This window comes from Rhagoletis zephyria, unplaced genomic scaffold (assembly GCF_001687245.7).
Source record: "Rhagoletis zephyria isolate East Lansing unplaced genomic scaffold, Rhagoletis_zephyria_1.1 Rzeph_scaffold_00145, whole genome shotgun sequence".
Classification (NCBI taxonomy): domain Eukaryota; kingdom Metazoa; phylum Arthropoda; class Insecta; order Diptera; family Tephritidae; genus Rhagoletis; species Rhagoletis zephyria.
This window is the reverse complement of record NW_016157229.1, coordinates 35,088-62,140: the sequence shown is the minus strand read 5'-3', so window position 1 is coordinate 62,140 and position 27,053 is coordinate 35,088. Positions and strand designations below refer to the sequence as shown.

At 43.5% G+C, this 27,053-nt stretch overlaps 1 protein-coding gene across 4 annotated transcripts in view; it reads right to left on the bottom strand.

The window, feature by feature from the left end:
* The window catches only part of onecut (homeobox protein onecut), a 279,490-nt gene that overhangs the window by 243,664 nt on the left and 8,773 nt on the right, over window positions 1–27,053 (bottom strand). Inside the window, exon 3 of one of the 4 annotated variants that reach the window (XM_017638648.1) lies at window positions 14,057–15,245. The exons of the other annotated variants lie outside the window; for them this stretch is intronic. Within the exon in view, the coding sequence (XP_017494137.1) occupies window positions 15,237–15,245 (9 nt within the window). The 3' untranslated portion in view covers window positions 14,057–15,236. Of the gene's footprint in view, window positions 1–14,056; window positions 15,246–27,053 lie in introns of those variants that run through there. 4 annotated transcript variants of the gene reach the window in all.

The following is a 27,053-nucleotide window of genomic DNA, read 5'->3' as shown; positions in this document are numbered from 1 at the left end:
TACTCAGTCCAAAGTAGCGCTTGTTGGCAAGAGTGATTCTGCGTTGGATTCCCATGCTGACATAAGTAACGGTGCTAATGCTGGAGGGAAGTTTCGACGATATCCTTCGAATAGGGATGCCAGACAACACACACTTCGTGGCCTACGCAGATGATGTTGCAGTGGTGATTACTGCCAGAGACTGTGAGGAAGTGCAAATCAGGCTTAACCAAGTAATGATGAGGGCAAAAGCATGATTAAGTTCTCGAGGGCGTAAACTAGCCACCAAAAAAAGGAACTCATTCTGCTCACAAAGAAGCACATACCAGTGGAACTTGAGATGTCAGTCTTGTCAAAGACCACGAAGACTAAGCAAGCTATCAACTACCTAGGCACACGGCTTGACCTGATGTTAACTTTCTGCCACCAATTTCAACATGCGGCCACTAAAGCATCTAAGGCGGTAGCGGCGCTAAGCCGACTAATGGCCAATATTGGCGGTCCCATGCAAATGAAGAGAAAACTGCTGATGAGCACAATAAACTCAGTCCTCCTATATGGCAGCGAACTATGGGCAGACTCCCTAAAGGTACATCAACGGCGGAAAATTCTCTTATCGGAGCAACGCACTGCAGCACTGCGAGTCTCGTGCGCTTACCGAACAGTGTCCTATGATGCAGTCTTCGTGATAAGTGGTATAATACTGATTGACCTTCATGCATAAGAAAACCAGAAGATGTGGAAGCTAAAGAAACTGAGGAGTCTCACAGAGCATGACAAAATTGCGGCAATACAGCAGACAATCCACAAGTGGCAAGAGAGAGCATGGAAGATGGACCGCACAGCTTATACCTGATACAGAAACCTGGCTGAATAGAGCACAAGGCGAAGTAAACTACTACAACACGCAGTTCCTAAGCGGTCACGGTTACTACAGCAAGTACCTATGCAGGATGGGTAAAACAGACCTCCCAACATGCATTTACTGCGAAAGCGATGCCGAGCACTCCATTCTCCATTGTGTCAGATGGAATACACGGAGGAGGCAAGTACAAGAGCAAATAGGAAGAATAAGTGTCGAAAACATTGTTCTCAAGATGTGCATGTGTCGAACAAACTGGCAGTGCTTAGCCGAATTCATAGAGGAAGTGCTGAAGAGAAAAAAGCGTGACCTAGACGCAGGTGCAACGAGGGACATGATATTGTAATAAATGGGGTGGGCAACGGTTCCAACTAGGGGGGACGGCAGCTTTGATGATGCAATAGGCATTTTTAACAACAATGACGTGGGTGCCAACACGCGAATGCGCTGCATGTTTGTTTGATGACAGGAGATACTTCGTCTGGTCCTCGTTTACCACCAGACCCATTCGATTAACTTCCTTATCCAGCTTGGAAAAGGCAAAACAGACATGCGGTTCTTGTTACCAATGATGTCGATGTCATCGGCGTACGCCAGCAATTGCACACTCTTGTAGAAAATTGTTCCTGAGCGGTTCAGTTCTGCAGCTCTTATTATCTTCTCCAACATCCGGTTAAAGAAATCGCATGAACGGGAGTCACCCTGTCTGAAACCCCGTTTGGTAGAAAACGGCTCGGAGAGGTCGTTTCCAATTCTGACACAGATGGTGGTACTGCTCAACGTCATTTTACACAGCCGAATCAGTTTCGAGTGGATGCCAAATTCAGACATCGCGGCGTATAGGCAACTCCTTTTAGTGCTATCAAAAGCGGCTTTGAAGTCGACAAATAGGTGCTGAGTGTCGATCCTTTTCTCGCGGATCTTTTCTCAGATTTGGCGTATTGTGAATACCTGGTCTATGGTGGATTTCCTAGGTCTAAAGCCACACTGATAAGGTCCAATCCGTTCGTTGATGGTGGGCTTCAACCTTTCACACAATACGCTCGAAAAGACCTTGTGCTTAGAAGGCTGATACCGCGGTAGTTGGCGCGAATGGCGAGGTCGCCTTTCTTGTGGATTGGGTAGAGCACACTTAAATTCCAGTCGTCGGGCATGCGTTCATCTGACAATATTCTGCATAAGAGTTGATGCATGCAACTTATAAACTCCTCGCCGCCGTACTTGAATAGCTCAGCTGGCAGGCTGTCAGCTCCAGCAGCCTTGTTGTTTTTCAAGCACGCTATTGCTATTTGTATCTCGTCATAGTCAAGTGGTGGAACACCGACTCCGTCATCATCGACCGGGGGGTCGGGTTTGTCTTCTCTACAGATTTTAGAGTTATCATTCAGTAGGGTGGAAGAGTGTTCCCTCCATAAGTTCAGTATGTTCTGGACATCAGTTACTAGGTCGCCATTGTTGTTCTTACAAGAGTTCGCCCTGGCCTTAAAACATTCCGAAATTCGCACAACTCTCTGGTAAAATTTTCGGGCGTTTTCCTTTGCCAATTCTTTTTAATTTTTTCCGTTATTTTAAACATTTTTGTATGGAGAAAATTCGCAACACCTTCCACAAAAAAATATCCAAAAATCAATAGTAAGTCGTAGTTACTTAAAATTTGCACTTCGTTATAATAAAATTGAATGGGCTACAAAACTACATACTCAGAATGTTAAACAAAAAGTTTGGAATTTTTACTAACATGGTTTTTTTTAGATAACGAGCTACACTTTCATAAAAAAATAAGAAACATTAAATAAACGAAAGGGAAATAGCCAAAGTATGCTAAAATGTCGTTACTGTAAGTATGGTTACGATTATCCTTGAATTAGTCGCCANAGAAAACGGCTCGGAGAGGTCGTTTCCAATTCTGACACAGATGGTGGTACTGCTCAACGTCATTTTACACAGCCGAATCAGTTTCGAGTGGATGCCAAATTCAGACATCGCGGCGTATAGGCAACTCCTTTTAGTGCTATCAAAAGCGGCTTTGAAGTCGACAAATAGGTGCTGAGTGTCGATCCTTTTCTCGCGGATCTTTTCTCAGATTTGGCGTATTGTGAATACCTGGTCTATGGTGGATTTCCTAGGTCTAAAGCCACACTGATAAGGTCCAATCCGTTCGTTGATGGTGGGCTTCAACCTTTCACACAATACGCTCGAAAAGACCTTGTGCTTAGAAGGCTGATACCGCGGTAGTTGGCGCGAATGGCGAGGTCGCCTTTCTTGTGGATTGGGTAGAGCACACTTAAATTCCAGTCGTCGGGCATGCGTTCATCTGACAATATTCTGCATAAGAGTTGATGCATGCAACTTATAAACTCCTCGCCGCCGTACTTGAATAGCTCAGCTGGCAGGCTGTCAGCTCCAGCAGCCTTGTTGTTTTTCAAGCACGCTATTGCTATTTGTATCTCGTCATAGTCAAGTGGTGGAACACCGACTCCGTCATCATCGACCGGGGGGTCGGGTTTGTCTTCTCTACAGATTTTAGAGTTATCATTCAGTAGGGTGGAAGAGTGTTCCCTCCATAAGTTCAGTATGTTCTGGACATCAGTTACTAGGTCGCCATTGTTGTTCTTACAAGAGTTCGCCCTGGCCTTAAAACATTCCGAAATTCGCACAACTCTCTGGTAAAATTTTCGGGCGTTTTCCTTTGCCAATTCTTTTTAATTTTTTCCGTTATTTTAAACATTTTTGTATGGAGAAAATTCGCAACACCTTCCACAAAAAAATATCCAAAAATCAATAGTAAGTCGTAGTTACTTAAAATTTGCACTTCGTTATAATAAAATTGAATGGGCTACAAAACTACATACTCAGAATGTTAAACAAAAAGTTTGGAATTTTTACTAACATGGTTTTTTTTAGATAACGAGCTACACTTTCATAAAAAAATAAGAAACATTAAATAAACGAAAGGGAAATAGCCAAAGTATGCTAAAATGTCGTTACTGTAAGTATGGTTACGATTATCCTTGAATTAGTCGCCAAATTCCTAAATCCTTCGGGTTCTTTTCACTGGATTGTTAAATTGTTTACGTTACAATAATACAGTTATCATTAAAAATCTACGGTTACTGTTTATTAACAAATTGTATTCAATACAATACATTTATAGTCAGAAGAAGCTGCATATTTTTACTACTATGAGTACAACTAAGAAATGTGAANTAAATCCTTCGGGTTCTTTTCACTGGATTGTTAAATTGTTTACGTTACAATAATACAGTTATCATTAAAAATCTACGGTTACTGTTTATTAACAAATTGTATTCAATACAATACATTTATAGTCAGAAGAAGCTGCATATTTTTACTACTATGAGTACAACTAAGAAATGTGAATTCGAATGAACTATTTTTTTAACATTGAATAAGAAAAAGACTATGGAACAAAGTATTGCAATGATGTGTATGCATAGGTGATATACTTTTATTACATACTTATGTATGTACATAAATAAGTGAATAGATTCTTGAATGATCATTTGTTTTGTAATGTTATTTGTTTATGTTTTTCTTTTGTTATTATACAAGTTTATCAAAAACATTTGTTCTTGAATAAATTTATATTCAGGTAGTTTTTTTAAGGGATCGGCAACGGCATCGGCATCAGCCGATTCTTCGCACTAAGGCCGATTAATCGGCATCGGCCAAAAATTGGGAATCGGCCGGATTAGTGCATAACATTTAGATATGTGTTTGTATGTTTCACTGCATACTACCGTTAAACATCGACTTCGCATCATTGCGGTTGTTCCGCCTGTTATCTTACACAATTAACAAGAAAATAATACCCTCCTTTTTGCATAAACATGCAATGAAAGTAAAAGTTACATAAACGGATGATCGAACAGGATATTATTTAATAAAAATGTAATTTGTTCAAAACATCGATACAGAGAAATCGATACATTTTCACACTCGTGTTGCTGTATCGTAAAACTAAGGTAAAACTACTTTGTACATAGAAGTTTGAAATGCGACTATGAATGGAAGTGAATTTTAAGTTTCTGCTTAAATTTAAGTTGCAACTTTATTAGTTTCGACTTAGTAGCTGGGCTATGAATACGCGCCCATGTCTCTCAAATTAATTTTAAATAATAAAAAATGTGGCACCTTCCGATTGTTTATTTCATAAAACGTATTGAAGGAAGATTTTCTGAATTTACACAGGTTGTGGGTATAACTTTATAAGATAATTTGAGCCGAAATCTAAAGCTTGACTGCATATACATACATAGGATATCAAAATAATTTAATTTTTGTAGTAGAATTTGGGCCAAAGGTGACATTTCTGCCATGAGAAAAAGCAAAGGCTCACAATATTAAAGCATGGTATACAGTTCTCAAGAAATACGAAAAATTCTTATAAATTGACGTTCAAGAAATGGAAAAGAAATTTTCTTCTATTAAAATTTCTTAAATCAGTTTACAACTCTCAACAAAAAAGCTCGCATCAAACAGGTAGTAGCATTAGAACAAAAACATCATTTACGTGCATTTTATTGTTGCTTCTGGTATATAAATTGTCAAAAAAAATTTCTACATTTTTAAAAACATTAAAAAAAATAAAAATCTGTGCGACTTTCTGCCTTTGAAAATTTGTTTCATTCCAGAAGAATCAATACATCTTTTGCAGGGCTCAATAACCAGCGTTTATGCTCCTGAGTTAAACAAACTTTCCAAAGGCTAGTTTTTAATTGCTTTGTTTGAAGATTCACATGAGAATACATTTTGCAGGTTGAGATTTTTTGTGAAAAAATTAAGACATTTGGAAGTTTAGAGATCAAATAATAAAAAAAAAAATCAAAACAGCTGCTCTGCAGATACTACCTGTTTAAAATGCCATGGTTCGTATATTTATCTCTCCATGAAAATTTAAAGCAATCGAAAAGTACTTTTTTAAGCAGCAGAGATAATGAAGAAAAAATGGAGGAACTTTGCCCTACTATGATTTGAGCATCGTTTTGCAGTTCGCTAGTACCTATGTATGTATATCGTTTGTAGCGGTTCGCCGGCGAATCGTTTTGTGACCCGCCGACGAACTGTGCTTTTCATCCGACAGCGGGTCGTTGTCGAACGTCGCCGGCGAACAAATAGTTCACCCGAACGATAGGGAAACGACGTCGTTACGAAGTCGTTTGGCTAATTGCGGTTTTATTTGCTTGCATATGTATATTTTAATGTTTATGTCTATTTGTCTTAAAATTTGTTATGCACTATTCGACCAGGCGAAGATGTAAAAGTAAGTTGTGTTTATGTTGGATAATTACTTACAATTTACACATTTTTTTTGCAGTCCTGATGATGAATTCAGACTGAAGTCAAAATATCGACCAAATAACTAAAACAACATAATTTTTGTGTGTTTTATTTAATTCCGACCTTGAGCTCATCTAGAGCTCTTGATACCCGGGTATCGAGCAATGCGAGTAACTCGATACTCGCTCGAAATTCGTTCATTGCTCAACTGCTCAAATGTTTGTTCAAAATTTTCGAGTTTTTGAACAATTTCATAAACAAAAGAAAATTTGTAAATTGTATTTGTCAGCAGCTGCTTTCTAATTCATGTTAAACAAATTATATTATTAAATACTAATGTAACAATCTTTGCATTATATATCAATAATTTGAAAAATTTAAAAAGTTGCTACCAAAAACGTCAATATAATAAAAACAAGTAAGAAAGTCTAAATTCGGGCGGAGCCGAACATTAACTACCCGGCGCAAGTATTAAATATATGTTTTCCACCTTTCCGAAAGCTACCGCTGCATGATAAGCCGGGGTATATATTTTAAGTAAATTAGCGTCCTTAAATTTCGAAGTATTGAAATTTCAAGCATTTCTGAAATTTACCGTTATATGAAAAGCGGCCGTAATTTTAGTCCGATTCCAATAATTTTCAACGTTTTGCTTTTATGTGGCAAGCACAATAAAAATACCGAGTTTGGTATAAATTAGTAGAACGGTTACCGATAAACATATATGTGATCATAAGTGGGCGGTGCCACGCCCATTTTCCAAAATTTTACCATAAACGTATTTCTTGGTAAAGAATTGTTGCAAGCNGACAGACATGGCTTAATCGATTTCTGTATTCATTCTGAGCATTTATGTATACATTTGTCTATATCTATCTCGATTCGTTTTGGCTGTTACAAACAACCGTTATGTGAACAAAATTAATATACCCTTGTGCACAAGTGCGCTCGAGTATAAAAACATTGCTCAAATTACTCGAAAAAACTCGAATTGCTCGAGCTCATGCTCGAAAATTTTCGAGGAATGAGCATTGAACAAGTGTGCGAGTACTCGCTGCTCATATACCCGGGCTGTTTAAAATGTACGAACAAAATCGAGAGCTCTAGTCTCATCTAAAGTTAATAATAATCACTTTTACCTTGTTTATACCAACACCCAGTTCGCTGTGATTCAAAACGGAAGCATAAACCAACTTTCAACACGTTCAGAAATTCAAAAGTGTATTGACTCGAATTTGTTTTCAAATCGCTTTTTTATTTCTCACATCGCACAGTGGTACCGCTCTCGAAGGAAGGCGGTCATAGAGGTTTTGTGAGCGATGAATCCGCGGTTTTTTGTCTGTATGTAAGGATCAGAATTAAGAAGTAATCTGTGCAAAAGGTCAGTATTGGTGAAAACACGAGAATTTTTTCTAGTGTTGAAACGTCGAAATTGCCTCACTAGCTTATTCCATGATTCGGCAGCTTCTTCGGAGAGCTCACCAATTGGCAAGGTTGCGAAATCAATCACCTCGGACCCATGGATTAAAACCTTATGAACAGATTGTGGTAAATTATACCACGGATATGCCCCAACTAGGTTTTTCGCAACTTCAAATGCATAAATTTTAAATTTTTTAGTATCTATTTTATAACCCGACGAGAGGCACTGCAGGATGTGGTAACACTTTTCAATAAGAGCCTTATCTATTCCAGTAATTTCTGCTGAAATAGCAGAGTTTCGGAAAAATTTTCGAGCGGTATTGCCGTCGTTGGATGTGCCGCTGCCACCGCTTCGGGGCTTGTCCACAACCAAGCCTAAACGATCCCTAAACTGCTGCTGCACGGTTTTCTTTCTTTGCGCTACAAGAGCCTTATCTTCGTCTGAGCGACATTGCCATTTTTTTAAATACATTTTATAAGAAACGTGGATAAAATATTCAAAAACCGAATCCACGAATGAAGTGGCGACAAGCCAAACTCATATTTGGAGATGTCTGCTGGTTTGCTTATAGATCGTCCAATGTCGTTCATATCATTTGGTGTTGCTCCACAAATGTAACATCTATTGGTAGATAAATCGCTAAGAGCAGAACAGATTTTTCCGTCAACCATTGATAGATGCAAAGAATGCTCCACAACTACTTCTCGATTATGGAAAAGTAACGAAGTCGGTTGTAACTTATTAATTTTATCTTTAAAATAAGCTTCTTCTTGCACGGAAAGTTCTTTTGTTTCTTTGGCAAATTTTAACTGAATTGATCTACAAAACCTAGTAGAGGATGGCCGGGGATTCTTCCAAACAGTAATAGCTGAATCTGACATGCTAGATTTATAAATTAATTTAAGGGGAACATAAGATGTTACAAATAAGCTGCTGTCCTCAATTTTTGAATCTGAAAATTTTTGTTTATATTCCATGTGCCCGGTACTGCCATCAAAACCCCACTTACCAATTAGAACAAAATCATTATTTGCATCAACAACACCATCTTTCACGCTCTTTTGGGATTCAAAAAGTAGTGTGGTCTAACAAAGACTGTAAATTAATTTCGGCAGTGCATTCTGTAACACATTCCTCTAATGGATAACATCGTTTCCTTGCTACTAGCACTTTCTGATATGAGGGCAAAACATTTGCAAATTTAGAGCAAGTACTGGTATTTTGTCAATTTAGCCTCCGTAATTAGTGATACCATTTCGTCAGCGGTGAATTGTAAAGAGGTGCTTAATAGGGCGGAATCATTAATTATCGCAGTGACGGCAGAAGTATCGACCTTTGATAGTTGAGCTAATCTGCGGCGCTTAGATCTCTTACTGCAGTCAGCAAATGGTTTTCTATGCAATTGCTTGCTTGTAGAGGGCAAATGTTGTTGTTGTAGCGGCACTACTAAGCCCCGCCTGTTTCGGGTCAACTTTTAATCATTATCGTCAAGCTCAACTAACGGTAGGCCCAGGAAAAGAGCTGTTTCGATGGGGTCGGACCAAAGGGAGAGGGGTGTTAGTTGAGTCGGATTGAGCTGGCATGTGCAGAGGTGGTTGGTGTCGTGGGGGGAGTCTCCACATGCCGGGCACTCATTTGGGATGTTTGGGTCGAGTCTGGACAGGTAGCTGTTTAGGCGGCTACAATATCCAGACCGTAACTGAGCCAGGGTAACGCGGGTCTCTCTAGGTAGCTGAAGCTCCGTCTCTTCCACAGGTGGTGATTGGGCTCCGATAACGACATTCCTAGGCCGGGAGTCGAGGTAGGTGGAGACAGACTCCCTATGAATGTCGTTGATCGCTCGTCTGTACGTCATTGGGTCCAGTGGTTGGTCTGTGTGGGTCTGGACTGCGTCCTTGTACATGAATAGGTGCCCCCTGACGTGCCTGGGCGGAGGCTCCTCCTCCAGCAGTGGTCTGTTGGGGTGTTCACTTCTGTGACACCCCACAAGAAACTGCTTACAGAGCATCTTGTTGTGTTCCCTTACGGGGAGCACTTGGGCCTCACTGTGTAGGTGATGCTCAGGCGTCATCAGAAGGCACCCAGTCGCTGTCCGGAGTGCGGCGTTCTGACAAGTCTGTAGCTTCGTCCACTGCGTCCAACTAGTCCCCGGCGTCCAAACTGGCGCAGCATAATTTAGAACCGGCCGGCCAATTGCCTTGTATGTTGCCAGCAACGTTTCTTTGTCTTTGCCCCAGGTGCTGCCGGCGAGCGACTTGAGGACCTTGTTGCGGCTCTGTACTTTGTTGACAACTGCGGTTGTGTGCGCGGAGAAAGAGAGCAGGCTATCAAAGGTAACCCCTAAAATTTTCGGGTTGTTCACCGTCGGTATTGGTGTGCCGTCGACGTGAATGCCTAATTCAAGCCTGACCTCCTTCGTCCAGGTGGTGAAGAGGGTCGCCGTTGATTTCGTTGGGGAGAGGGTTAGGCTCCTTGCAGTGAAGAAGCGAGAAAGGCTGGAGAGATAGTCGTTTACTTTTGAGCAGAGGTCATCAATTCCATTCCCGGACGCCAAAATCGAACAATCATCAGCGTACGAGATCAGGGAAACTCCTTCAGGTGGCTGGGGGAGTTTCGAGATATAGAAGTTAAAAAGTAAGGGGGAGAGAACACCACCTTGTGGAACCCCTTGTTTTATTCTTCTAGGTTTCGAGGTTTGATCTCTGAAGATTACTGATGATTGCCGACCACTCATATAATTCGCCGACCATCGCTTCAGTCCCTGTGGGAGAGAGGAGGCCTCAATGTCTTCTAGCAGCGTGGAATGGCAGACGGTGTCAAACGCCTTTGACAAGTCCAGCGCTACTAGGACAGTTCTCTCACAGGGGCGGTTTCGATTTAGGCCGCGGGTTATCTGGGTGTTTATGGCGTTAAGTGCTGTTGTTGTGCTGTGCACTTTACGGAAGCCATGCTGATGTTTCGCTGGGGTTAGGTGGCAGGTGAAGTATGGGAGCAGCAGGGCCTCAAGTGTCTTCGCGACCGGGGAAAGGAGCGTTATCGGGCGATAAGAGTCTCCTCTGTTGGCGGGCTTCCCCGGTTTCAGCAGTGGGACCACTCTCCCTGATTTCCACACATCAGGAATGATGAGAGTGGTCATAGACAAATTGAGGACCTCCGTGAGGTATGCTACTCCCATAGGCCCCAAATGTTTCAACATCAGCATACAGATTCCGTCGGGTCCAATGGCTTTGGAGGCTTTCGCCTTCCCGATGGCCCCCTTCACTTCACCGCTGGTGAAAACAAGTGGTGCATTGTTTTTGGGCAGTTTGTGCAGCCTCCTGGTCACTCGACGTTTGGCCTTGTCTACCGAAGGATGCAGTGTGAATTGCCGACTGAAATAGTTCGCGCATTTCTTCGGGTCCGATGAGGCGTGACCTTCGAATGAAATTTCCACTCTGTCATCACGCTTCGTCGGGTTGGACAAGGACCTCACGGTTGACCAGAGCTTACTCACACCAGAGGTGAAGTTACAGGCCTTCAAGTGCTCTTCCCACTTTGTCCGCTTGTGTTGATTTACCAGTTGCCGAATCTCCAAATTAAGTTCCCTCAAGCGAGGGTCCCCGGGGTCGACCTGGCGTAGGTGGTCACGCTCATTTGCTAGTACAGCTGCTTCAGCCGGGAAATTTGGGCGGACTTCCGCGATGCGTCCGGACGGTATGAAGCGAGCTGCTGCGGCTGTGACTACCTTGCGGAACTGGCGTTCGCCAGCATGTACGTCTGTGGGTGTGGGGAGGGCGGCGAAGCTGCTCTCGGTAACTTCCGCGAAGCCGTTCCAATCAGCTTTGTTAAAGTTGGTGTAGGTTCGGTGATCCGCGGGAGCAAAGTCGGTGGGCTTATTGATCGAGATGATTATGGGCAGATGGTCTGATGCTAACGTTAGCATAGGTCGCCATGATATGCTATTTATCAGACCAGCGCTAGCAATTGTTAGGTCTGGCGAGCTGCTGCAGCTGCCCACAATCCTGGTGGGGGCGTCGTCGTTCATGGTGCAGAATGTCGAATCGTCTATCTGCTCAGCCAAACTGTTTCCCCTCCGATCATTGGCCAGGCTTGAGTGCCAAAGATCGTGGTGCGCATTGAAGTCACCTACTACCAATCGGTTTTCGCCTCTGAGTAGCGCACCTATGTCAGGGAGATATCCAGCCGGGCAGCAGGTGACAGGGGGTATGTACACGTTAAATATTTCGAGCTCGACATCGCCTGACCGGACAGCTATGCCCTGACATTCTAGGGTAGTGTCCCTTGGGTCGATGTCTTCTTCGATTAGCCGATACTGCACTGTGTGGTGTAGAATGAACGCTAATCCTCCACCATTATCTCGCTCGCGATCTTTACGGAGCACATTGTAGGCGGCGCAACCCAACAGAGTTGAGTTGCTGTGCAACTTCGTTTCTTGGACCGCAGCTATCAATATGCCGTGCCGACCCATGAAGACTGCTATCTCCTCAATCTTGCTCTGGAGTCCGTTGCAGTTGAGTTGGAGTACGTTCATGTGCCTTGGGAGGCTGGTCGCGATACGGGGGGTCAGAGAAGTGTGGGGCCTACCTTGGGCCTGTTGCGCCTGACGCAGTTGCTGTTGCAGCCTGATGGTAGGTGGCTGCGATATGGGCGTTGTTGTCTGCGCCGGCGGTGCACTACAGCAAGGGGCGCTGTAGTTGGTAGTCCACTCGCGAGTGGTGCGTAGACCAGAACATAGCCGGAAGTGGCACCAGCCAAGGCATGTGTTGCATTTGACTGATGTCACATTCCGGTATATTCTGTTCTGGCACACGGAGCAGATGGTGTGGGCAACCAGTAGCTGCTGGTTGGCTCGCGCTCGCGAGTGGGACCGGCCGGTAGGTTGTGTGGGTGGGGTGTGTTGGGAGGTTTGCTGTTGCTCAGGGGAGCTTCTGGGGGCCGTGCAGGCTCTTCGGGTGCTAGGTCGCACCCGTGCATTACGCGAGTGGGTAGCCGTGGCGGCTGATTGTGCCATTTGGCTTGAGCAACAGGGAGCCACAAAGTGTGTGGTCCACTTCCGGTGAGACCTAAGGTTCTTAGGTGACTCCATCCGTTGCAGGAGTTGCACCTAACCGAAGTGGAGTTCGGGTGGAGTCGATTCTGGCAAACACAGCAGAAGTAAATTTCTGGTCCGGGGTTGGGCTCTACGCCCGCCCGGAGAAGAAGGATGCGGAGCAATCCGGCTGCAAGGTATTGCTCCATGGACGAATAATGATTGGTTGGTATCGCCGATCTAGACGGGGTTAGATCGCCGAAACAACAGCTCTTGGTCGGGTAAAACCCGAGTCATTCCGGTACGTAGAACCGGCTGTTGTGGGAATGGTAGAGGGCAAATCTTCATTACCAGTGTTTGCAAATGTAAAAAGAGTGCAATTTTCATTTTCATTTAACCAGTCGCAGGACTTGGTGATTAGTCTAGATCTTGATCTGTTAACTTGCGTCCAATATTTCAAAAACCTTCGGCAAAGGTAGAAAATGCAATTTTTCAAACTGTCAGTATTTGCATTTTCGCCTGATGGCATAGCTTGTGTCAGGGCTTCAAAAACTTTCCGTTTCCTTTCTTCTTGGTTTTTGACGCTTTGACAGGAGAGCCATTTGTCCAATATAAACATTCGAGCAAAAGAACACTTATAACTCGATCCTAAAATTAAAAAAAAANCGGAGCAATCCGGCTGCAAGGTATTGCTCCATGGACGAATAATGATTGGTTGGTATCGCCGATCTAGACGGGGTTAGATCGCCGAAACAACAGCTCTTGGTCGGGTAAAACCCGAGTCATTCCGGTACGTAGAACCGGCTGTTGTGGGAATGGTAGAGGGCAAATCTTCATTACCAGTGTTTGCAAATGTAAAAAGAGTGCAATTTTCATTTTCATTTAACCAGTCGCAGGACTTGGTGATTAGTCTAGATCTTGATCTGTTAACTTGCGTCCAATATTTCAAAAACCTTCGGCAAAGGTAGAAAATGCAATTTTTCAAACTGTCAGTATTTGCATTTTCGCCTGATGGCATAGCTTGTGTCAGGGCTTCAAAAACTTTCCGTTTCCTTTCTTCTTGGTTTTTGACGCTTTGACAGGAGAGCCATTTGTCCAATATAAACATTCGAGCAAAAGAACACTTATAACTCGATCCTAAAATTAAAAAAAAAGGTCAATAGTGCCAATTAAAAAAAGAAGTGAAACCTTGAAAACCTTTTTGAAATTGAGGGTTGTCGTATATTCTTTATGCATTACCCAGAGGCAGCTAAACGCAGTTGGAAGGTTTTGATATTGAAACTAGAGATCTATGCAAACATTTTGGTACTTATATCATGAGTGAAATTTGGTGCAAAAGTAATTAAAAGCTGTGATAAATCGGAAAAGGCAATTTTTTTTATACTTTCTGCCGCTTATTTAAAATTATATTTAAACTCCTATTAAGACACTTTAAAGAAAAAAATCAAATACTTGGAATATTCTACATACCTTCAGCTTTCAGCTCCATATCAAAACAGTTCTGACAAGTAAATATTTTTGATCAAAATCTTCTCCGCGATTCACTTAAAATAATGCGTAGTTTTAGAAATAACAAGCACTTATGGAAAGTCTTAACTTTCGACGGTTGAAACGGAGCTTTAGCGTTAAAAAATAATTTTTTTTTCTATTCCCAGTTAGAGTGGCGTTACGAAGTCGTTTGGCTAATTGGGATTTTATGTATATTTTAATGTTTATGTCTATTGGTTATGCACTATTCGACCAGGCGAAGATGTAAAAGTAAGTTGTGTTTATGTTACATGTGAAAGTATATGTATATTTTTTTTTACATTCCTGACGACGACTTCAGACTGAAGTCAAAATATCGACCAAATAACTAAACCAACATAATTTTTGTGTATTTTGTTTAATTCCGGCCTTGGTCTCATCTAAAGTTAATAATAATCACTTTGTCCACAAAAATGCAAAGGATACGAGTTTTGGATAGCAGCCTTATTGCATCTGCTATATTGGATGTCCCATTTTGACCTTCACGATTCTATCATCGGAATCGAACTCCGATACCTTAAAAACGTTTTGGTCTCCTTCAAAATCTTAAATTGGTTACCAAAAAGCATATTGCTCTTTGTTTGATGGTCCCTCTTTTTTTATTTTGCGACTTTTACCGTTTGATGATAAAAATCAAAACCTTTTTTATTTGTTCGGACCTAGACAATGTTTTCTAGAATCCGTTCCAAGTTTAAAAAAAAAATTATTCAGTTCGGTTAAACATTTATTCTTCCAGCCTTTTTTTGAACAAAATCAGTTGAGAATTTCCCACTGTGCGTCGGACGCAGTGGAAATCTTAAACATAGAGCCACCAACTATTTAACTCATTCATACTCACACACTCATGAATAGTGGGAAATACGGCGAAATTGGACCGAAAAGTTACTTATGGCTTTGGAAAGATCTAGTTCTACAAGCCCGACCTGTCTATAAATATCAATTTTTTTAAATATTTTGTTACAATTGAGCTCTATTATCGTACACTCGACTTTTTCATGTACGAGGAGGTGTGATTTTTAATCTCAGAAGTTCAACTTTACATATGTGCGTATACGTTATTTAGGCCGAAAGAAAAAAGTTGTCCCATCGAATTTCCCAAAATACTCGTCTTAAGATCAGCGATCCTGAAAGGAAGTTTATTATATATGAGCAAATCTCACGAGTTATTAAATTTTTCGACAAAAACGTGTTTCTGGTCAAAAATGGCGGAACACTTATCTTAGATAATGCATTATCTTCAGTTTTGCATAAAGAACAAGATTCCATCGCGAAATTGTGTTTAAATGAAAAACTAAAAAATATATCTATATCTATACATAGTATAAACTATATATAATAAAGGAAAGTCGAGATTCTTTGAACACTGTATTTCTTTTTTGAGTAGGGTTGCCAACTTTATAAAAATTATAAGATATTTACCCTTCGTTGGACTAAAAATGAGGTGCAAAAGAGTTACCGCTTGTCTAAAAAATTATAAAGTCTGTTTGTTGCATTAAAAACATAGGATGCCAAATGAAAGGGCTTGGCCATTAGTTGTGCAATAAGGCTTTAATTTTTTTGAATACGGTTGCCACCGGTTTACTCCTAGTGCGACCGAACATGAGAGAGTGCTTGATAATATAAGGCCCTTTAATCCCGAGTTACCCTCTCACAATTGGAAGGTGGTGCGACAAGAGCATAGCACAAAGGTGACTCGTCAGGCGGTCCTTCTGCAAAATAAGGAGTCCTTGCCACTCCTCGATAAGACTGGAGGCGTCATTAATTATGGTTTCGACACCGTAAAGATAAGGGTATACACGAAAGCAGAAAGAGGCAACGAAGTTGAGCCGGAAGCGGACAACTCCGAGGATGAGGTGGACGAGGAATCCAACCAGGCCAATCCGATGGGTGACCAGGCTGGTGGATATGCCTCATCTACATCCTCTCTGGGAGTCGACTATATCTTCTGGCAATACAGAGAAGAGGAGCTGATATCAGCCGACGACGAGGCGAACTCAACAGTGGTGGAGGCGGTGAGAAGGTGCGGCCAAGATGGTGCGCGTCCTCCAGATTAATCTTCACCACAGCAAAGCAGCGTCGGCTGCACTGCATCACTGCTGCTCCAGCTCTCCAAAGGGGCAGCAGACATTGGCCTCATCGAGGAGCCTTGGGTGATAGGGCATAGAATTTGGGGGCTGAAGTCGGCAGAGCACACTTTGATAAGTGGAGTTTCCATAGGTAAACCAAGGGCCTGCATCCTTGTAAGTGCAAAACTAAAAGTATTGTTTCTTCCTCAGTTCAGTGACGAGGACACCACCACCATCAGTCTGGAGGCGAACGGACTTCAAATAAGGCTTGCCTTGAAGCATCTGGCATATGACTGGCCTGTTCCAACCTTACGGTCGAACATCTAGTGGAGCGCAGGGATGGGGCCTATTTTAGGAGGTGATGCGAATGCACCCCATATCACATGGGGAAGCGGAGACATCAATGAACGGGGAGAGTTACTCTTTGAATCCTTACTAAAATCTAACTTAGTTATAAGCAATAGGGGTAGCGAGCCTAACTTCATAACGAAGAGCAGAAGATGCGGAGGTTATGATCATGAACTGGAGGGTGCTTTATGAGTATTACTTCTCTGATCACCACTATATCCAATTCGACTTAGATGGGGTCCCGTCAAAGGTACCTCCCAAAAGAAATCTAAAGACAGCCGACTGGCAAAAGTACAGAAAAGAGCTTGATAAGCGACTCTCTAGAACCACACTAGCAATTCCTGGCAACTCTAGGGACCTAGATAGGCTGGAAAATCGCTTTACTGCGGCGTGTGGCAAGGCCAAGGATCAGCCTGCCCCATGGTGAAACCGAGAGGAAAAAGGAAACCCCCTTGGTGGAGTTCAGAGATTTATGAGGCCGACAAAATTTGCCCGAGGGCCTTCAATCTCGCAAAATCCTCGGGAGGCGATATGCAATGGGAAATCTATAAGTTAAACTTGAAAGATTACAAGAAACTATTAAGGAGGAGCAAGAGTTCCTCATCGAGGAACTTTTGCTGTGGTATGGAATCCATATCAGAAGGTTCTAGGCTCAGGCTTCTCTCTAGTTCACCTCGTATTTCCCTGAGATGATTGCTAAGATCCGACGGAGCATGGACGGAAACTGGAGAGGAATACCTGGACCATCTTCTGAGCATGCTCTTTCCAGGCGCCACCGAGCAGCCACTGAACGGGCCCATTAGAGATAGAGGTTAACCGGTTACGGTAGACCTTATCACCAAAGAAAAACTAATGTGGACAAAGTATCCTTCAAGCCTTATAAATCTGCGTGTCCAGATGGTCTTACACCGATTCAGCTACAGTAATCTCTTGAGTTAAGCTCAAATTGGCTGTATGCTACTTTTAAGGGACTGCTCACCGTTAACTACATTTCGGAAACCTGGCAAAGGTCAAGGGTTGTTTCGATTCCTCAAGCGGACAGAGCATCCCATACTTGCGCCAAAGATTCTCTACCTATTAGTCTATCATCTTTTCAGCTCAAGATAAAGGAGCGACTGATTGAATCATTTATTAGGGAATAGGTTGCAGACAAACTTATGGCTTCGCAGCATGCCTAAATGAAGGGAAAGTCCACCGAAATAGCGTTCCACAAAATCGTGTCGCATTTTGAGAAACCCTTAGCGACAAAGGAATACACCTTGATAGCATTCCTAGACATTTAGGGTGCTTTCAACAACATCACAACTGAAGCAATCTCATCAGCCATAACGGGTCTGGACATCGACTCACAGCTGGTGTTGCTTATACGACAGCTGCTAGTAAGCAGGGTCGTGCGGGCGGAACTGGCGGGGGTGTCGCTGGGCAGATACGTTTTCAGGGGAACCCCGCAGGGTGGGGTCCTCTTCCCCCTTTTATGGGTAATGGCGGTTAATGAATTATTGCAGACCCTGGAAGGGGCAGGAGGGAGGCTCCAAGGCCATTGCGTATGCTGACGACCTTGCGGTGGTTGTGAGTGGAAAATTTCCACAAACTCTGTGTGAAAAACTCTGTGTGATATTATGTAGGACAGATTAACTTTAATCGAAAGATGGGCCAAGGAGAAAGTTCTGGGTGTTAACCGAGACAAAAATGACCTGGTGCTCTTTACCAGCAAGCACCAAATCCCCTCACTTCAGCTCCCTGCTATGGGCAATAAGATTCTGAAGCTAGGGGAGTCCGCAAAATATCTAGGCGTAGTCCTGGTCATAAAGCTGAACTTGGCGCAAAATATACAAGAGCATGTTAAAAAAAAGCGACAGTAGCCCTCTACAGCTTTAAGGCGGCGATTGGTCTTAGCTGGGAGCTGTACAAGGTGGTTGTTTGGCCGATTCTATTATATGGGGTCTTGCTATGGTGGCCAAGTCTCAACAGGAAATTTGCAACTGAAGCACTCCAAAAGGTGCAAAGAATTGCGATGCTCTGCATCTGTGGGGCTCTTCGCACAACTCCATCGGAGGCTATGTGCGTGCTGCTCAATATTTTGGCAATTGAAATTGTGGGAAAGCAAATACCGGGGTGTGCCGCCTTGAGGCGGAGGGAACTACCAGGCTGAAGGGACAGTCAGGAAGGCCACATCGCAATCTTAAATACCGTAAATATACCAGACACGGATTACTGTGCACCAAGGATTAACGTCACAAAGAGGTATAGGATTTTCATTCCAGAGAGAAAATTGTGGTCAGGAGAGGCTCCTGATGACAATGGATCACTCCACCTCTACACCGATGGCTCTAAGCTAGACGGCAAGGTAGGAGGGAGGGTCTTCCAGCCCGGCTGGGGCTGGAAATATGTTTTCGCTTACCCAACCACTGCAGCGTCTTTTAAGCTGCGGTCGCTGCTATACAGGAAGCGATTGAACACCTACGTACAAGAGAAGTCGTTTATAACAATATCTTCATCTACTCAGACAGTCAGGCCGCACTCAAAGCGCTCGCCTCGGTCACATGTAGCTCAAAAACCGCAGCGGACTATCGCAGATCTCTAAACGAGATGGCTGAGCAATCTGCGCTTCATTTGGTATGGGTTACGGGGCACTGGATTATACCAGGCAATGAAAAGGCAGACGAACATGCACATCCGCTCCACTTTCGCAGGCCTGGAAGGGATTAGGCATGCCGCTCGCTACCTGCAAGCTCATTATAAAAAATCTGTATCTTAAGTTAGCAAGAGACAGGTGGGTTAGCCTCACCACTTGCTACAACACGAAGCTGACATGGCCAAAATGGGACAAAAAGCTGCTACGATCAATATAACGCGTAAAATTAATATTACAAACTTTATTTCTTAATAGTATGTTATAACCAGGAAAATTAGAAAATTATAAAACGTGCTTGATTACAGAAAGAAAAAAAGAACAATGGGGAGACCGGAAACAGAAGAAGAAAGCAATGTCAAAATACAAAGATGACAGATAAGTTTAAGTGAGAGAACTCAGTGTTGGAAAGTAATGCCATTTTAATGAGTAATGAGAAGTAACCGGTAGCTGATTGTGAACATTCCGCCCACCACGTCCAGTGCGATGAAAATGGATTATCCGCCCACCGTGTGCAGCCGGTACTGTTCATCGATTGGTAAGGCCACAAGTTTTGATATGGGTCGTTTAAGAATTGTCGACTTTGTACGCACTGTTGCAACACGTACATGAGAATCGTTCCCGGCGCGTACTTGAATAACTCGACCTAGTTGCCATTGAAAAGGTGGTGCTCGTTCGTCACGTAGGAGTTCCAGGTCACCAATTCTCAAATTGCCTTGAGTCTGCTGCCACTTATTTCGGGCCTGAAGCTCCTTCAGATAGTCGCTGCTCTATCTNGTAGGAGTACCAGGTCACCAATTCTCAAATTGCCTTGAGTCTGCTGCCACTTATTTCGGGCCTGAAGCTCCCTCAGATAGTAGCTGCTCCATCGCTGCCAAAAGTTTTGACGCATTTGTTGCAGTTGCCTCCAGCGGGTGAGGCTTGAAGATTTAACGTCGCATAAGCTTGGCTCGGGAGGTGCTATTAGGGGGCCACCGGACAAAATGTGAGCTGGTGTTATCGCTGTCACATCGTCGGGGTCATCAGAAAAAGCTGCGAGTGGTCGCGTGTTTAGCACTGCCTCGACTACCTTGAGCACTGTGCAGAACTCCTCAAATGTAAGTGTCGTCTCGCCGATAACGCGCTTGAGGTGATGTTTCATGCTTTTCATCCCCCATTCCCATAAGCCTCCGAAATTTGGAGAGCCAGGGGGGATGAAGTGCCATGTGACACCGCGAACGGCACTATAACGCGCGCCCGCCTCTACCTGCTTCCGGTATTGAGCGACATCTTCTTTCAGTACGGCATTTGCTCTAACAAACGTAGTGGCACAGTCGCTGTAGATATCAGAGGAGTAACCCCGTGTGGCGAAGAACCGGCGGAGTGCTAGCAAAAACATATTCGTCGTTAGGTCGCTAACGAGCTCGATGTGTATAGCCCGAGTACTGAAGCAATCGAATAACGCTACCTATGCTTTATGGGCTTGATGGCCTCTGCCTTTTTATGCACGTACTCTATATGGGCCGCCGTAATCTATACCGCAGTGTGTAAATGGCTTAGACGGTGTACATCGCGCTTCTGGAAAAGCACCCATAATTTGCTGTGCGGGTTGGCAGCNGCCTTTTTATGCACGTACTCTATATGGGCCGCCGTAATCTATACCGCAGTGTGTAAATGGCTTAGTCGGTGTACATCGCGCTTCTGGAAAAGCACCCATAATTTGCTGTGCGGGTTGGCAGCGATGACGGAAGCATTTGATGCAGCGGTTAATATACTTCTTTGTAGACGATCGTCCGTCGATAGGTCAGAAAGTTCGCCGCATAAGATTCAGTGTAGTTTGAACGCCACCGTGTAATATGCACTCATGCGCTTGAGCAATAAGCAGCGTAGTCAATTTGCTGTCCTTTGGCATAATAATCGGAAAGCGCTCCGCTTCAGATAGGAAGGCATGCTTCAGGCGGCCATTGACTCGAAGGATTCCGTTTTTGTCGATGGTTGGATTCAGTTTTCGCAATTTGCTCTTGATTGAAACAGGTTTACCTTGACGAAGACGAGAGATTTCGTTAAAACAATTCGAAGTTTGTACGTACCTGATCCATTAATTTAGAGCAGACGTCCGGTCCGACGCAGTGCACCATGTCTCAGTGGGATGTGGTAAGTTGAGCTTTGCTGCTAAAAATCTGCGACACCATGCTGTCACCGCTACGAGTTTGTTGATATTTGAATATTTTGGTAGTAACTGCTCGAGTTTGGCTCAATGTCGGTGGTAGCCAATGCAGCAATGACGATGGTAACCGGTGTAGCAGGCAAGGTAGGTTGATCTGGCCAGTTCCTTTCATGTTGACTGAGCCAGCAGGGTCGGACCATCATTTTTCCTTGTTGGCGATTTCGGATGGCAGAACTCCTCTTGTAGCGACATCCGCCGGATTACATGTTGTCGACACATATTTCCACGTGTGTGCCGGTGTTCTGTCCTGAATTTGAACCACACGATTCGCAATATACTGTCTATGTCTAACCCCGACCGAATCCAACTCAATGCCGTTTTTGAGTCTGACCAACAATTTATTTTCATGTTGTCAATTTTAAGCGCATCCCTCACCTTAAGAGCGAGTTTGGCAGCCAATAGCGCAGCATTCAACTCAAGGCGTGGTATGGTGATCTTTTTTAGTGGGGCTACCTTAGTTTTAGCCATCAAAATTGATACGTGTATGCTTCCTTCGGGCTTAACAACACGAATGTAGCACACAGCCACATACGCTGACTTCGATGCATCCGAAAATACATGTAATTGGTAATTGACTGATTTGGAAGATGTGTAAACCCACCGATCGATTTTTATTGATTCGAGATATGGGAGCTCGTCGCGAAACTTTCTCTACGTTTGTTGATGCGAACTTGGAATGGGATCATCGCACGCGCAACCGAGGACCCACAGTTCTTGAAAGAAGATTTTGCCGACAATAATGACTGGTGCCAAAAGCCCTAGTGGGTGGTACGTTTTGGTGACGTCAGATAGTTGCTGGCGTTTAGTGATGGGTTCTGTGTAGGATGTTAACGCTATCTTGTAACCGATGGCGTCAAAAGCGCAAGACCAAAATATGCCTAAGGCCTTGGTTTCCTTGTCTAGCGTTAAGTTACAGCAAGCACTAGCCGATGTGCAAATATCAAAGTTGATTTCGTGCAAACAGTCTAGAGAATTGGAATTCCACTTCCGCAAGGTAAAACCCCCGCACTGCGGTAGTTCCTGTAGCTCATTCCTTAGACTTACCGCTTCTGCCACGTTGTCAGCACCATGCAGGCAATCATCCATATAAAATGATTCACGTAATATTTTCGATGCGTGCGGAAACCTTGCTTCTTCTTCCTTTGCGAGAGTAAGCAACACTTCGATCGTAAGGTATGGTGAACAATTGAGTCCATACGTAAAGTGCGCAGGCGAAATATTTGTGGTTCGCCCTCTGTGTTCCGACAAAATATGCACTGCATTTCGGCATCCTCGTCGCTGACCATGATTTGCCGAAAACACTTTCAATATCGGCCATAAAAGCTACGCGGTGTAGACGCCACTTGAGGAGAAGCGAAGCTACATCGCTTTGTAGTTTTGGCCCTGTGTGCAAACAGTCATTTAACGACGTACCAGAGCTATATTTTCGTGGTGCGTTGAATACTACACGCAGCTTTAGAGTGGAGCTCGATTCCTTATAAACTCCATGATGAGGTATGTAACAAAATGGGTGAGGTTGTGTAGACTTCAATACGGGCTGCATGTGTCCGGGATCATTGTACTCGGTCATGAATTGTTCATACAATGTGTTCATATTTGAGTCACGCTTCAGACGTTTTTGTTGGTAGTGGAACAGCCTTAAAGCGTCAGGTTTTGATTCTGTCAACGCGGAAAAGGTGGCAGACGCTTTGAAGGGATAGCGTACTGAGAAACGCCCAGTGTCGTCCCGGTATATGGTCCTCTCAAAGAATTCTTCGCAATACAATTCATCCATTGTCATTGGTTGCGAAGGTACTAGGTCGTCTTGCTGATTAAACGTCCACATTTGTTGATTTAATTCGTTTAGTTCAACCGCAGTGTTGGTACAAAGCTTTGTACGCAAATGCGAAGAAATTTTCGAAGATACTAGCCCATAGACAACCCACCTAAGGTGAGTGTTTTGTGTGATAGGTGCGTCGTTTGCCGACTGTTTAAGTTCACTGTACAGCAAGGAGCCGTAGATGTCAGCTCCCACAACCACGTCGATTCTGCCAGGTTCAGCGAATGTTGGATCTGCTAATGTGAGACCGCTAAACTCGTTGACTACGTCAGGATTGACCGATGATGCAGGTATCAGGTGTCCTAGTCGTGGTAAAATCAGTGCGATGCATTTGACATGAAAATCACGCTCTAGTAGAGAGCGCAACGTAAACTCGGCGAACCCCTTCGATGTGCCAACAGATGTGCTACCTATACCGGTGATGGGCACGGCGACAGGTGTGCGAGGCAGGTGCAATTGTTGAGCTGCGAATTCACTGATGAAAGAGGCTTGTGATCCGTGGTCCAGCAAAGCGCGCAGCTTAAGGAAGTGACCAGTCGTGGACTGGACTCCTATTAATGCGGTAGCAAGCAGGACGTTAGGCAACCTTTCTGGTGAGAATGAAATTTTTTGTTGTATACGGTTATGTTTCACAAACACCCCTTTGTCGAGGAAGAACTCGTGCAGCAGGGTATGGTGTTTTGCATTACACTCTTTGCAGGTATATTTGGATGTGCAGTTGCCCAAGGCGTGTGAACCTCGCAAGCAATTTTCGCATATGTTATGTTTGCGAACCAAACTTATCTTTCCAATCGGCTGAAGCTTACGAAAGTTTGAGCAGGCGGGAAGCGCGTGCTTTTCAGAGCAACATGCGCACTGGTGACTGCGAATGGAATTGGTGACTTTTGCGGACTCAGAGTAGCCTTTAGATGAATCGCTAAATTTTTCCGGTGTGTTGGCCGCTTCTAAGCCTTGAACGCGGCATTGTAAGAACTTTTTCAGATCGTCGTAAGTAGGTATTATCTCTGAGGCACTTGAAGAGATTTCCCAGTCTTAAATCGTCTTCGCGCCGAGTTTCTCTGTAACGTGGAATACAAACCAGTCGTCCCATTGATCAGTGGGTCAGCCGAGTTTTGTGAGTGCACGAAAAGTTCCGTTGACGACGTCCAGAATGTTGCGTATCTGACTAGCAGATTCTAAATTTGTCTTGGGCAGATTGACGACGGCGCGTAGGTGGCATTTAATAAGACGACGAGTACTATCATAACGCTGTGTCAATAACCCCCATGCTATTTTAAAGTTGTGGTCTGTTACAGCGATATTACGCACCAAATGTTCAGCATCGCCTTTCAAACACGCTTTAAGGTAATGAAGGCGTTGCACATTAAACAGCGAAGTTTTCTTGATGATGCATGTTTCAAATAGGTCCTTAAAATGGAGCCAATGTTGAAGGTTGCCGTAAAATTTTGGGACCTCAATTTTTGGGAGAGTGACGTTCGGGTGATGTGCGGCACCAGCCGCCAATGTGACCGAACCGCAGGACGTTGCGCGAGCGAAGCTCACAATATCGTCATTGAGTAAAGTCTTACGGGCGCAAAAATATCCATGTGTTTGCTTTTGCTTGGCAGTTTTGTGTGTGTTTATTAAAAAATTCGAAATTACTTTAGCCACATTTTCTTCGCGTTCGAGTGCCATTTTTTTTTTGCTTGCGTAATTGACGGTGTGGTGTACATTGTAAGGTTAGGTTGGCGTAAGGAAATTGCACGACAATTTCAACCAATTGTAATCAGAATTTTGGATTAGCGAGGAGTTAGGTTCCCCGCAAGTGTTGCCAAATGTTACGATCAATAGAACGCGTAAAATTAATATTACAAACTTTATTTCTTAATAGTATGTTATAACCAGGAAAATCAGAAAATTATAAATCGTGCTTGATTACAGAAAGAAAAAAAGAACAATGGGGAGACCGGAAACAGAAGAAGAAAGCAATGTCAAAAAACAAAAGTGACCGTTTAAGTTTCAGTGAGAGAACTCAGTGTTGGAAAGTAATGCCATTTTAATGAATAATGAGAAGTAACCGGTAGCTGATTGTGAATATTATACGGTAACTTCTGGGTTTCGCGAAATCCACACGATGGTTTGAGCAGGAGGATTCTAACGATCCGCGTGGTATCACAACGGGCCCACAACCAAGGGCCTATGTGTGCTAGTGGGGTCACTGGCAGCCACTTCAACCTAACCTACTAATACTAAAAAAATAATACGCTGTTGCACATCCAGAGGCTTGGTCTTTTCATTTGACAGTGACGGTTCAGAATTGATATCTTCGCATAATAACATTGAATATAGGAATTTTCTTACCAGGTGGCAACCCTGCTGAAAAAAATTAGACATTTAGGCTTATCTAGAGACCAATCCCTTTCATTTGACAGCTAATTTTTTGTAATCGAACGAACTTTGCGGATCTAACTATTTTAGACAGGTAGCAACCCAATCTCCTATCAATTGATAATTGAGAAAATCTTGTCTAAATCCGTGCACAGCGTTGCCGAAATCTTTTACTGAAAAATCGTAAATTTTCTCCAAAAAATCGTCATTTCAGCCAAAGAAAACGTAAATACTTTCATTGCCTGTATATCTTTATTCATTCTGAACGTTTGTTTACTTATTCTTTAGAACGTCCCCGATGATATGATAACGTATATTTCAAACACATTCTGTTTATTCTGGCTGTGAGATGGGATTATCTGGAATGTATAAAGAAACGCAGCAATTTGATTTTTTTAGACGACTTCAAAAAAAGGAGGAGGTTATCAATTCGTCAGAGTATTTCTATTACGTATGTTACCGCATAACTTTAGACCACGTTAACCGATTTGTATAATTTTTAATGGAAAGGTGGTACCTCAGAGGTGGACCCATAATAATTTGGTTTAGATCCGATCATTGGCTCGTGAAGAAATCAACGGTACTCTTAAATATTTATATGATAATTGAATTCGGGTTTGGTTTTTGATTTAAAATTACTTGTTACTTTATAAAAAATTTCTTCTCCTTCTTCTTCTTTGGCGCTGTAACCGCCTAAGCGATTTTGGTCGAGTTCAGCAAAGCAAACTCGTCTTCTCCTCTGTGCCAACTGACGGCAATTGGAAATGCCAAGTGAAGCCAAGTCCTTCTCCACCTGATCTTTCCATCGCAGTGGGGGCCTCCCTCTTCCTCTGCTACCACCAGCGGGTTCCGAGTTGAATACTTTCAGAGCTGGAGCGTCGGTGTCCATTCGAACGACATGGCCAAGCCAGCGGAGCCGCTGTATTTTAATTCGCTGCACTATGTCCATATCGTTGTAAAGCTCATACAGCTCATCGTTCCATCGTCTGCGGTACTCGCCGTCGCCAACGCGTAAAGGCCCGTAAATCTTCCGCAAAATCTTTCTCTCAAACACCCCAAGAGCCGCCTCATCGGATGTTGTCATTGTCCATGCTTCTGCGCCATATACCAGCACGGGCATGATGAGTGACTTATAGAGCGTGGTTTTCGTACGTCGAGAGAGGACTTTACTCCTGAATTGCCTACTCAGTCCAAAGTAGCACTTGTTGGCAAGAGTGATTCTACGTTGGATTTCAATGCTGACATTATTATCGGTGTTAATGCTGGTTCCCAAGTAAACGAAATTCTCTACTTTCTCGAAATTGTAACTGTCAACAGTGACGTGGGTGCCAAGGCGCGAATGTGCTGACTGTTTGTTTGATGACAGGAGATACTTCGTCTTGTCCTCGTTTACCACCAGACCCATTCGCTTTGCTTCCCTATCCAACTTGGAAAAGGCTGAACAGACTTCGCGACACTTAAATTCCAGTCGTAGGGCATGCGCGGCATAAGCCA